The sequence below is a fragment of the Myotis lucifugus genome, unplaced genomic scaffold, assembly GCF_000147115.1.
Source record: "Myotis lucifugus unplaced genomic scaffold, Myoluc2.0 scaffold_259, whole genome shotgun sequence".
In the NCBI taxonomy this organism is placed as follows: Eukaryota; Metazoa; Chordata; class Mammalia; order Chiroptera; family Vespertilionidae; genus Myotis; species Myotis lucifugus.
In genome coordinates this window covers 1045441-1059273 of record NW_005871307.1, presented here as the reverse complement: position 1 = coordinate 1059273, position 13833 = coordinate 1045441, and the positions used below count along the sequence as shown (strand labels likewise).

Here is a 13833-nt window from a genome sequence, read left to right as displayed (position 1 = left end):
ATAGAAAAGCTATTGTTCACCCTGGAAAAATAATCTTACTGCTGACTTACCACTCCACTTGGATTTCAAGCAGCTCAGTGTAGGTCAGGCTGACCTCGGGTCTCTGGAGAGTTGAGGCTCCTAGTACTTCCCTTTGGAATAACCTCCATCTACAGCCCAGACCCTGCCAGCTGACCCCAGTGGTGGGGGAGGAGAGGGTGGAAGGATTTGGGCATTTGCCTGATGGCTCAAGTTGGCTGTCCTGAGCAAGCTTTTTTTTTCACATGGAGAAAAGACCAGGAGAAGCAAGTTGCTGGCATCGATCTTCAGGGCTTTAGGGACCGAGTCACCTGTCATACTTTTGTCAGCTGTTCTCTGTCTTGGTTATTTGTTTTCTAAACATTGTTAGAAACCCAAATGAGGCTCATATCACAGAAGAAAGCAGCTCTTATCTAAACAAGCTCTTGTTTTTACTACTCCATGAAACTGTCATTTCTATGTAAAATCTGCAATGATAGTACATTTATGAACTGTTGGTCATCTCAATGTTATCAATGAGCCCTCACAGAGCTTCTGCATATACAAAGGCTCTTGTTTTATAGGGTCTGGGCAAGCAGGGATGTGGGCAGATCGCCTTAAGAGACGGGCTGCATAGAAAGAGGATCCTTTGCACTTGGGGGATGTGGGTGTGGGGAAGAGGCCTGGTTCTGGTGCACGTGGTATCTTTAACCTGAAACTGGTGAACTCACTTCATGGCCTTTGTGCTGAGAGAGGAAGCAGAGCTGCTGGGAGGGTCCTATCAGGTTCTGTGCCCTCTAGCCTGGTGTCTCAGTTTCTTCTGAACAAGGAGATGCCTGGACTGGAGCCCTGTGGTTCTATCTGGCAAGAACACCTCCCAATTCTGTAAGAGGTCCTCCGTCTGCCCTGAGACTATGGGCTGGGACTGGCCGGATGTTGACTCTCCCTACATGCCTGCAAATGCTAGGATTGTGGAGAAATAGATGGCTATGTAATAGCCCCCACCCCAGAACCAACTAGCATCCAGTACCACAATAGGTGGCCACAGGCTGACTGTCAGAAACTGATCTTTCGGTCTTACAAAGCGTAAGGTTGTTTCCAAGAATGTCTCCAGCAACCTCGCCCTGCCCTGGAACATTTTCCCGTCTCCTCCATTTGCAGCTACTCAGCCACGTGAACTGTAACTGTCTACACTGGCCACAGCTTTGTAGACAGACTGCAAGCCAGTGCTAATGTAGCCTGTTATGCTCAACTCTGACTCAGAGTGGGGAGGGCAGGGGAGACCACTGGGGACTTCTCTCTCCTTTTGGTTGGAGCAGATGGCGTTAGCCATGCCAGGCAGTGGCTGGGAATAGGAAGAAAGCCACACTGTTGTTTGGGGCTCTTGAAGACCTCATCTCTCCCGGTTCTGTTTTTAATAATTACTTAGCAAGCGTTTCTGAGCGATGCAGCCCGAACAATGACAGGAAGGAAGCTGGGTCACATCCTAAGCACTAGAGGAGCATGAGGCCTTGTGCTTAGTTATTAGGAGATTTAGAGTGTTTCCACCCCTTGGAGAGGCCAGAGAGAACTACGTGGTTTTCTCTATCTTCGTAAGTAGGAAGGAGTGAGGACAAAGAGCTGTGAATGAGCCAGAAAAAACTAGACCAGAAGGCCTGATCAGCTCAGGTGGTCTCACATAAAAATTGGATAGAATGCTGGACAAGAGTCAGATCAGCAGCAGCGATCACGTAGGATATACACGTAGAAAGAGCGTCCTAAGATGATGAGTCAGCTAAATGTTGTACAGATCGATCTCAACTGTGCAAAGTTTATCAACTCCTCTCAATAACTCCTCTCATTATATTTTTGACTTCACCACAGCAGACAGAAGTTTCCTGCTGACAGACCAGGTTGATGGGTAATAATGCCAGGGCAATAAGGACCCAGCAAAACACACATCATCTGAAGAAAAAGCACCAGGATACCGGGAACTTTTGAAAGGAAAGGACTTAAAATAGTGGTTCTCAACCTTCAGGCCCTTTAAATACAGTTCCTCATGTTGTGACCCAACCATAAAATTATTTTCGTTGCTACTTCATAACTGTAATGTTGCTACTGTTATGAATCGTAATGTAAATATCTGATATGCAGGATGGTCTTAGGCGACCCCTGTGAAAGGGTCGTTCGACCGCCAAAGGGGTCGCGACCCACAGGTTGAGAACCGCTGGTGTAAAAGGTCTAGTTTAAGTAAAGAGAGCTTGCTGACTAACCAAGCCCAGAATCAATTGATTGGTCTGAGGTGACAGTCTTCACCTCTGGTCTAGAGCACATGAGACACCTAGGAAATATGGAACTAAGTATTACTATAACCCCAGGAACATTAGAAAACAGGTAAAAACAAAAATCAATGTAAAGATGATAAAGAAGTAAATGTAAACCCATGTTATTAATATTTGGAAACTAGTTTAAGAAACAGGTAATAAACAGAATAATCATTGTGATAATTTGTGTGTGCTTTGCCTGCATTTAAGGGATATAAGTCAATCTGCTATATTAGATTAAAGGCTTAAAGCTATGTTAATAAATTTGTGACCAATGTATGTATGTCAGCAATAAATTTAATTTACAGTTTTCATTTATTAATTATGCAAGTAGTGTTTAATTGTATGAAGGCACATTTTTAATACAGTAGAGGAAGACTACATTGACCATAAACAGGAGCCCTTTGAATACGCAAGTTCCCAGCTATGGGGAAGGAGCCTGCTGGCTGACAGGCCATGGGAACCTGGACACCAGGTTCTAGATTTCTCGATGGGGCTGGTGTAGTTCCTGCCTGGCCATCAAGGGGAGATGTCAGGCTTCAAATGAGGGAGCCCACTGGCAGCACTTTGGCTAAGCAGGCAGCCTGTGAGAAGGAATCTTCAAGTACAAACTGTACTTGAGGCAGCACTTTCTGGGCGAGGAACCTTTTCTTTCTCCTCCTAGCCATTGGGTGGTTACCACTCACCCGCGTCCTGAGGCAGAGAGACACTAGAAGGAACCGGCATGGACTCTCAGAAAGGGACACCGATGCCTTCCTGTATCCCACACAAGGAAGCTGACCGTGCATTGCCCCCGTTGACTGCACTCAGCTGGATATGCACATAGCTGTTCCCGGGTAAACCCAGAGTACATCTTCCGATGCCCATGTGGCTTCTCTGGGATCCCAGAACAAAGCCACTGGGTCAGGGGCCTGGGATAGCACTTTACAAGGAACCTAAGAAAAGGACCAAACACCAACCCAGATGGCACAGAGTTCCTGGGCAAGTCACCCCGTTGTCACCTGGAGCCTGGTGCTTGCAGGCTCTGCCAGCTGCTTCAGCTGCACAGCTGGGGCTGGGAAGGGGCTCTCTCACCTGTGCCTTTCTTGGCATGAAGAAAAAAATTTGTTTTGCTCCCCCCACTCTCCCCCTTCTGCTACCTGAGTGCAAAGCCACGCCCAGGTCTTCACACTGGCAGCCGCTTTGGGAATGTGTTTTCTGTGTCATAGTTTCTACAAAAATAGCTGCAGAGCTGGAGGACAGCCCTCCTCCATCTCCTCCTCTCCAAAGATCCCCCTCCAAAACAGGAGCAAAGCTGCCCATGGGGATTTGGCCTGAGGAAGGAAAGACCTGGGGAGACATTTTCTGTCTGCACAGAAGAGGCCTCTTAGAATCCCAGACTCTCAGCTTTTAATCCTCTTTAGGTCCCTATTGATAAGTTTCTCGGCATCTCTTTTTAAAAGATGGGAGAATTAGCAGGGAGGAACCCAGTGGCTTGGTAGCAGAAACACACCTACAAGCTTTGTTCTCTTCCAGCTCCTGTTCTGCCTGAACATTTTCCTGTTCCCATTTATAAAAATCTGCATCTGAATGTTAAAATGCACACACACACACACACACACACACACACACACATTATATTTGCACGTCAACTTCCTGTCTTTACATGTGGGCCAAAAGGCCTTCATCTGCTCAAAGCGGCGCACTCTTTAATACTGCACACCCAAGGTTAACCCTTTGGAATTGCATCTCTGTTTCTTTGGCTATTTGTCTACTTGTCTTTCATTGTACTTTATTTATATCCCTATTAGTCTTGAAAAATAAACTAAGAGAGAAATGCTTTCTGTGTGCAATATTTTAAAGTACTGCTAAAGGACTACTTGGCCAGTGATGTTTTCCATTATTACTACTATTTTTCAATGTTGTTGCTTCTTTTGGGTTTGTCTTATGCTCCATTTACTTAGGAGCATAAGGTTTGAGAATAATTAGGTTTGAGAAAAGCAGCTGTTTTCTCTCTCCTTTTCCTCCCAGGGAAGTTTTGAAGAAATTTTCCTATGAACATTTTATCAACATGCCTGTTCATTCTGCTATGCAGCTAGGCCATTTGCAGCTTACCCTTTGTTTTGGAGGAGATGTTGCACAGCATTGCTTTGCAATCTTAAAGTCTGACTAATTGTCCTGTTTGATGGATTATCCAGGTGCACCAGACCTGACTTTGACTTTGTAATTAAGGACTTTTTGGAGGTCAGAGAAAGTACCTGCCCTGCAGCAAACTTCGGCAACGCACAAAACCTATTCAGGCAAATATGGACAAGACTGTTTACCTTCAAGGAGAGGAGAGCGGGTGTTTGTTACAAAGTTGAAACATATGACCGGATACCATGGTTTCCTGACCCTAGAATCTCCCAGGTGGCTGGCCAGCCCCCCTAGGAACCACCCCCAGACCTCAACTTACTGCCAGAGATAGGGCTCCTGCTGTGCCCCCCTCCCCACTCACCAACTTCTCCACAGAGGAAACTGCTGTCAGGTGTCGGGGACATAGGGCTTCCTGTGGATTAATAAGCATGCACAGGAGGGCTCTGATTGAAAAATATGCTGTTACTGATAAGAAAATGGTAGATGTCATTGTAATCTGGGAGATGTTATTTCCAGACACCATTGTAACAAAGGGGGATTTGGTATACATGGCTGAAAAATATAGATGTCAGTACTTCTCTGTGGCTGCTGTAGGCCTGATGCATGCTGGGAAGAGCCAAAATGGCCAAGTCCTGAGTGTGTGCAGAGAGGGGAAGTTGGAGGGGATGGGGCAATCCTTAAATCAGAGGAGAAATCTCCTCCTCCCCTCCTCTCTTCCTCCTTCTCCTTCTCCTTCCCTTTCTCCTTCCCTTTCTAGTCCACAGAATACTTGTGTTTTTATCTCTTCACCCAAAAACTTAGTTTTTGAGCTGTGCCTTCTCTCTGTCCCCATCCTGTGTTTCTGGGATCAAATGTCATGAGTTGTTCATTATTCTAATTCTACAATCCAGCTTTAAGGCACTGGGCATGGAGTTAGACCCTCAGGTTTGTATCATGGCTCAGGTATGTTAATTAAGATGGTTAATATGTATGTGCTTCAGCTTCTCTACCTGGGAAATGGAGATAAACATCCTACATACCCCTTAAGGCTGTTAATAAGGATAGAATGGCACTTTATAAATGGAAGAACTTTGTAAACTGTAAAATGTTATGCAGAAGCAGGAGATTTTTATGGCAATGATGATTCTTTCAAAGGCATCCTATAAATTCCTTGCAATCCTGGTGGTTTAGGTGTCAAGTTCACTTGACCATACAGCCTCTCTATGGCTAGACTTATCCAGGAGACCTAGAACTTGAGGCTCTGATCTGGTGAAGAGCTTCCTTCCTAATCTTGACCAAGGAATAGTCACATTCTCAACTATGCAACTGTAGCATGATCACAGTCAAAGACAATCCATAAATGAATGAGTGTGACACGTATTTATGGACACAGACATTTGAATTTCATATAGTTTTCACATGCTACAAAGATTATTCCTTTTTTGAAATTTTTAGCTATTTGAAAATGTGTAAACCATTCTTAGAAAACCATTTAGGCCAGACAAAAACAGGTAGTAGTTGGGATTTGGCCTGAGGGCTTCATTTGCTGACACCTGTCCTACACAACTCCCAGGAAGGAGCCTCTTAAAAGGCCAGGTTGACTGTGAGTGTCAGAGAGATTAAAAAGAGGACAGGAAGCTATTTAGAGGTGTGTCACAGGTCCCTTACTTTTTATGACCCTCCGCTCTGCCTGGTTGATGTCAAAGCATGTTAAATGACAACATTGAGATCTACACTCAAGGTTCTTGAAGAAAATCTCTCCTCTCCAATCTTTATCAAGAATCACATAACAGTGTGAGAAATGCTCACCTGTCTGAATTCAAATAACAAACTCAGAGACAGAAGTATGGCGAAAACAAGACTTTTAATACGTTCTCCAGAGTGGGTGTCTGGTTGTATAGGCACACATGGAGTAGCAATCACAGCCTATTCATCCCCAAAGTGTGAGAGTCCCTCCTCCAGTTCCTCATTGGCTGAGTACCATGGGGCTAATAGTTTCCTCATAGGTTGCCTAGGTCTTATTGTCTCCCCTTAGGGCATTTAAAAAAAATGGGCTGAGGCCTTTTCTAGTTGTGTCCACCTCTTCCTGTCTAGTTGAGGCCGGCGCCTCGTGGGTTTCCACCATGATGCTGGTTCACTTACACAGTTCTTTGTTCTTATATCCTCTTCCTTCCTCCTTACATTCTGTTTACCCTGGGGAAATTCAGTAACCGTTTCCATTAAAAGTTGACTATGCTGGAGATGGATCACAGACCCACTTCCTACAACAGCAACAACAACAATGGCAGCAATAATGGTATTTATGGCTGATTTGCCTGGGGCACATACAGCTCATCTAGTCCTACAGGCTGTTCCTTTGAGTAATCCAGACCTGTAAGTGCTGCCTACATGCGAGGTTCCACTGTGGCCCATTGCAAAATTGATCCTGAGTTGCTTTAGTAATGAGCACTTGGTCCACACTAAAGGGCACCACGAGAAACAACAAATGTGAGTCACTGTGGAATCTCTTATTGAGATGCTGTCCAGGGTGCCATCTCTCCAAGAACTTTCTCTCATAATACATCCAGGTAGCAGAAAAAGCTGGACATCCCCTTAAAAACTAAGGTTTTACCTTGCAATATTGCAATGTCCTTGTTTCACTTGGTTTCAAGAGAGCTCATAGTCAAATACCTCTAGTGACTATAAAATATAAGTCATGAGCAGCAAAGATTTACTGAGCATGCAGTATGTGCTCAGCACTTTCCATGCAGTCCTTTGCACTTAATCCTCCCACAGCCCTGAGAGATAGATTAATTTATTATCGCTTTTGTAGAGGGATGATGCATGGCTTCCAAAGACATCCATGTTCTCCCTTGAATGTTACCTTATCTGGCAAAAGAGAGTTAGCAATTATGATTAAACTAAGGATCCTCAGAGAGTGAGATTATCCTAATGAGGCAGAGGGAGATTGATACAGAAGAAAGCAATGTGATAGCTGCTATTTTGTTGGCTTTGAAGATGGAAGAAGAGGCAGTGAGCCAAGGAATGCAAAGCACGCAGTTATAGAAGCTGGAAAAGACAAGGAAAGACATTCTCCCCAAGACAGTGTGGCCTTGACCACGGGAAACTGCCTGACTTCTGATCTCCAGAACTCTAAAAGAATAAATGTGTATCACTTTAAGCCACCATTGTTACAGCAGCTACAGGAGACTCATACACCTTTTGTATATTCAAGAACAGGTGACTTAAAGAATATTGCCTAAGGGTTGGAATGAGATTTGCTGACTCCAGACACCAAGATCTTATCCATTATACTGCCTCATCTATAGTGCTTGTCCTAACCACCTTGGCATTATTATTTACTTTGGTTTCTCTCTCCTTATCCTGCTTCTCTCACTGGCAGTTCATCTTCCCATCTTGTACTTTTGTAATCTCCTGCATGTGTGATAGAGTCAGTGTATAAACATACTGGTGGACATTTGTGGCATGTGCATGGGCTTTTTCTAGGCCTGCAAATTTTCTTATGATTTAACTATAGAAAGGCTGCTGACTGCTTTTGTTCCCCCTTTGCTTTCATAAAGACTGTTGCTCTTTTCTTTACTGTAGCACTAACAGTTGGACAGAGCAGGACTTCTGTTTTTTCAGAGAGTTTTGCTCACTTCCTGCTCAGTGTTCAGAGCCCAGTGAGTGCTTATGAGGTTCTTTCTTCTCAAGGATTTTTGTATTATTCAAAACAGTTTGTAGCCTAAGATTTCCCATTCCCACTAAAATTATAAAATAAAAAGAGAAGGGAAAAAATGAAACAGTAAATCCAGAAAACAATGGATCCTTTGTTTTGTCAGCTGACCCTCCCACATTCACACGCATATTAGAGTTCTCGAAGCCCCTAAACACCAGGGCGGGGCAGGCATCACACATGTAGCCTTTGCACTGTGTTACCAATGTGAAGGCCTTGGGGATGGAGGCTGGGGGGAGGGAAGGCGGCTGTCCCACTGTGAATCCAGAATCTGAAAGGAAACCATCTCCATCTGGGAGGGGGTATGCAGCCCGTTGGTCCCTGGCAGCTCAATGGCTATGGAGACATGAAGCAGGGCCCGTCTCTTGAGAAGCTCCCAGGACTCTGCTTCTCTTTCTGTGAACCAAAGATTCCCTCTGACATTAAAGCTCTTAAAGTGATGCTGGTTCAAGCTCCTATAGTTTCTTTCCTAAATTATTGATTCTTTAGGCTATACACTCTGCATCTAGCCCTAAACAACTTTCAATCTAATACCCATGCTCCTACCTATTACCCGAGGGATGGTTCCAAAATGCATTCTCCTCATTGCCAGAGGGATGCAGCCCAACCTTGTCTGGATCCCCTGGTGTATTAGTCAGGGTTCTCCAGAGAAACATTACCGATGGAATTACATCTGTAATGTATACATGTTATATATGAGATATATTATATATAATGCATATGTATTCCAGAAGGAGATTTATTATGAGGTACAGGCTCCCATGACTATGGAGGCTGAGAAGTCCCATGATCTGCTGGCTGGGAGTTGGAGACCCAGGAGAGCTGGTGGTGTAGTGTGAAGACCTGTGAACCAGGGGAGCTGCAAGCAGGAGGTACAGCTCAGCTCAGAAGTCAGGTGGAGAGTGAGTTCTCCCTTCTTCTGCTTTTTTGTTCTACCCAGGCCCTCAACTGGTTGGAAGATATTCATCCTCATTGATGAGGGCAACCTGCTTTACTCAGTCCACTGATTTAAATGCTAATCTCTCTGGAAACACCCTCACAGACACCCCTAGAAATAATGTTTAGCCACCTATCTGGGCATTCCCTTGCCCAATCAAGTTGATGTGTAAAATTAACCATCACACTCAGGTTCTGACCCCATTGCTCACCTCATGTCTCATCCCCTCATGTTCCAGCCCTTCCTTAGAGCTCTGAACTCTGTGCCTGCTCACATGCCCCTCCTTCACACATGCCATTCCTTCCTTCTCCACCTCTATTCCATTTGGCATCAGGCAGAACAATAGACAGCAGGACATTAAGAGCAATAGCTATAAGACTGTCAAACTACAGCGGGAAGGCTGGGGAGGGTTAGGGGGGCGAGAGGAGGGATAGGAGATCAACCAAAGGACTTGTATGCATGCATATAAGCATAACCAATGGACATAAGACACTGGGGGGTAGGGGAGGCCGGGGGAATGTCAAGCGGGGGGCGGGGGGGAAGGAGACATATGTAATACTCTTTGTAATACTTTAAGCAATAAAACAAAATTTAAAAAAAAGAGCAATAGCTATGGAGTCAGAAAGGCCTCGGATCAATTCATTAATTGCATAAATATTTACTCAACACCTTCTTCATGCAACAGGGATGTTATTCTGCCACTGTTGCTTGTGCAGTGGCCTTGGACAATTACCTGACATCTCTAACCCTCAGTTAGCACTTCTATAAAATAACACATAGGAAGCACTTGGCCTGGTGCCTGGCACATATAAATCTTTCATGAACATGAGATGCTATAGTTACTATTTGTATTTTTCTTTAAGGTTGAATTCAAGCTTGGTGACCCTGCCCCAGACATTCCCCAACATCACCCTCTCCAGCTACCATGTCCTCTGCTGCGCGACGCATGCATCTATTCCAGCCCTTAATACAGAACACTTACCCTGTTATTTAATTGTTTGACCCCCACTATTCTTGGACAAAAACAGCATCTCCCCCATTTCTTTTTTCTGAGTGCCCTGATCAGGGCTTGTGCCCACATTCCTGGAGCAGAGGGAGGCATTATCCCCAGGTGGGCGAACGTTATGCTCTTGTTCTTTCCCTGATTCATCTGCCCCTCTTGCCTCTCCTGGCAGCAACTTGAAAGGCTGTACCAAGCTTAGCTGTAAGCTGAAGGCTGGTCAGGGAGCTGGACCAGCCATGGCAACTTTTATGGGAGGATGAATTGGGAAAACGAGTCCTGAGCAGTCCATTCATCTCAAGTCTTGTTTGTCATCCTGCACCTAAAATGAACAGATGCCAGCAGAAAGCATCTCATTCTCACGGGAAGAGCAAGAGTAATGAGATCAACACACCAGCATCAACCTCTCATTCTCTTTTACATTAAAAAAAAATAAATTGTACACTTTAATGTTCCATGTTCCTTCTTTCAAAGGAATAAAGTTAAGTCAGTGCTGCCTCAGAGAGATCTAGATAGTCATCTCCTTGGGTGGCAGCTGTAGGGATAGGCTATCTGCTCATAACATCTCCACTACTCCCCAGCGTAGAGTACAGCCATCTTAGATGTTTAGCAAGATCTCCTTCCACCTCCTTCAATCCAAACAACAGTTTGCCCACAGTCTCTCTACAAAGTGTCATATTTCACAATGCCATGCCCTTTCATGAGCCCATCTCTCTAATCTTCATTCAAGAGATGATCCTGAGGCCAGGCTCATTTCACCCCACTCAGGCCCCCTTAATGGACTGAATTGTGTCCCTTCCCCAATTCATATCTGGAAGCCTAGTCATCAGTACTTTAGAATATGACTGTATTTGGAGACAGGACCTTTAAAGAGGCGATTAAGCTTAAATGAGCCCTAATCCAATAGGACTGGTGTCCTTATAAGAAGGGAGAGACACTAGGACTGTGTGGGCATAAAGGAAAGACCAGGCGAAGCCTCAGGGAGAAGACAGCCTCTGCAAGCCCAGGAGAGAGGCCGCAAGAGAAACCAAACAATTTTTGTTGTTTCAGCCACCACATCCAGGGTGTGCTGTCGCCCTCATAGACTAATTTAAACCCCAAAGGGTTGGCTCAGACACTGATTATTGCAATTTCCTGCATTCTGTTCATTAGATTGCAATTTCTGTTGGTTTATCTGTTTGCCCTGTTGGGGTAACCACCAGGGTTCATTCCTTTCTACTATGTGCAGCACTAGAGAAAACCCAGGCATTAATACTGCAAGATAAGTTTTTGCCTAACTTATGAGCGATGCTACTGCAGCAGAAGCTCTGGAAGTGTTATGAGAAGGACAGAAACCTCCTTTTTAGCCAAAGCGATCTTTTCACTCAACTTGCAAACTAAACAAACTATCCAAGGATACAATTTGAGGGAGGGGATGGGGGATTGGAAGCATCTTTTCCTAATTTTGCAGAGGCGAGGTTTCATGACTTGAAGACTCATTGGTCATTGGGTTCCTTTTCAGGCTCTGTGGGATTAGTGGATTCTATACTTAGATTCTCAGTGTCTTTTTCTTGTCCTCTTTGTCACTCTAGTCAGGCTCTTTCCTACCCCCACCCTTCCTTCTCCTAAGGGCTCCAAATGGCCCTCGCAGACCTGCTGCAAGTGGAGAAAGTGTTCGGCCACTAATTCCCTCACCCTTTACACACCCCAACTAAGTGCTACAGTAGCCCATGTTTGTGGGCCTTAATTTCCCCTAAAACACACATGGATATTTATTTAATTATTTTAAATATATTTTTATTGATTTCAGAGAGAAAGGGAGAGAGAGAGAGAAATATCTCACTATGTTGCCTCCTGCATGCCCCACACTGGCTGCCTCTTACATGCCCCACACCGAGGACGAGCCCCCAACCCAGGCATGTGCCCTGGCCAGGAAGCAGACTGTGACCTCCTGGTTCATAGGTCGATGCTCAACCACTGAGCCACAGATGGATAGTTAAAGACCTTACCACAACTCTGGTAGAGCACTTCCAAGCTTGAGTCCTTGCAGGCTGTGTGTGTGGGCCAGGCTGGGGTGTCACCACCACTGGGAGAAATCAGGGTCCAGATGAGGAAGGCAGCAGTGAAACCCTTCATGGTGCAGGGCCAGGCCTGTGTGTGACCAACGGAAAAATAACAGGCCCAATAAGAAGGGCCTTCAGGGCGGTTCTTCCTCTCCCCTCATTAAAAGGGTGACATGTTCAGTTTCACTTCTCATATTTTATGCTCCTGGAGAACCACTGTGAGTAGCACAGTCCGTTAGCAGAGGCATTTGAATACTGTTCCCCCAGGCCCTCTGGCACTGGAATCAGAGTGAAGCTAGTCTAGGTGGGGGGTAGGTTGGATGTTGACTTTCTGCTTTCACAGAGAGAAACTAGGAAGTGGTGTGTGGCCTTATGCCTCAGGTCCCCGCAAAACATCCCGCCTAAGAGTCCCTACCCCAGGTGGAGCTGTGAACTCAGGGTGGGTAAGCCACAGGCCACCTTGTGCTTTCCATCAGCAGGCCCCAGGTCCCTGCAGGCTTCTCACGCGGGCTGTGGACCCTGGACCTGGCTGGCTCTGGCAGGCAGCATCCGGCATTGGGGATCTGGAATGAGGCTTTTGCCCTATTGGCATTTTTCTCTCTGGTTTCAGCTCCACTCTCTGGACTTGTGCAGCTGCTAATACGGAGCCTTTTTCTGGAAGCTGCAAATGTGGTCTCTGAAAACGAGGGGGAGGGAGTCACCCTAAGAAGTGAGCTGTGAGCTACTTCTGGTTCAGCTTGGTGGACGGGGTAGGGGAAGATGGGGAAGTGAGGGCCTCCCTTTTAAGAGTGGGAATGTAATTGGTTTGGTCATTGGCGAGATTGTTAAAGTCATGTCTCACTTTCTTTTCAAAGCCAAGATTCTGTCTCCCTATCCCAGTACTGTTGCCCTGATTCCAGACAGCAAGGTTTCTGAACACTAATTCCCACCCCCACCCAACTGCACCTTCGCTGGAGAGAACTGGAGTCAGAGCCAACGCAGGCAGATTTTAGGAGCAACAGAGAACACTATTTCCCCTGGGAGAAAAAGCATTTCACTAAGCACAGTAGGTGAAATTGACAATTTTTGCCGATGGCTAAATAAGAATTAAAGTCACCTCAAAACTGTTTTTGAAGTGGAATGTAATTGCCAATAAAGACAAATAAATACATTGACTTAGCTGATGGATTCTTTCCATTTTTTTTGGAGACACCAGAGACTAGTCATTTGGGGCAGGTCTGAATTGATTTTTTTTTAGGTACTCATCTGCAAATAAGTACAGTGGTATTGGCTTTCAAAATTCGTTCTCAAAGTATGGTTCCTGGGCAATAGCATCAATTTCAACCAGGAGCTTATTACAAATGAAAATTCTTGGGCTACATGCAAGACCAACTGAATCAGAACCTCTGGGCGGGGTCCAGCCAGCACTCTGTGTTGTAATAAGCTCTCCGATGCATTAAGAACTCAGGGTGAAAGTTGAGGCCCGAGGAAGAGGAGGGTGAGCTGCTCTAAGAGGAGACAAGATAGCACCGTGTGGTCTGTGTGAACAGAGGTCAGCTATGCTGTGAACAAGAGCTCAGGTGAGAGCCAGAAGCTCAATGTTTAGAGTTGTGGGCCCAGGGGAGCATTTAATCTCCGGTAGTTCCAGGACAAGGCCATGGCAGCTTTCCCTGGGGACCTTTGAGGTCTCTAAGGCTGCGAGAGAGCTCTAAACAGTGAGTGAGGAGAGCAATCAAGGCAAAGCCCTTCCACCCTGCAGAGCACAG

At 45.5% G+C, this 13833-nt stretch overlaps 1 protein-coding gene across 1 annotated transcript in view; it reads right to left on the bottom strand.

The window, feature by feature from the left end:
- Positions 1 to 12190, bottom strand: part of LY86 (lymphocyte antigen 86) — a 59854-nt gene extending 47664 nt beyond the window's left edge. Inside the window, exon 1 of the mRNA XM_023762750.1 lies at positions 12035 to 12190. Within this exon, the coding sequence (XP_023618518.1) occupies positions 12035 to 12161 (127 nt within the window). The 5' untranslated portion in view covers positions 12162 to 12190. The remainder of the gene's footprint in view (positions 1 to 12034) is intronic.
- Positions 12191 to 13833: the final 1643 nt, after the last annotated feature.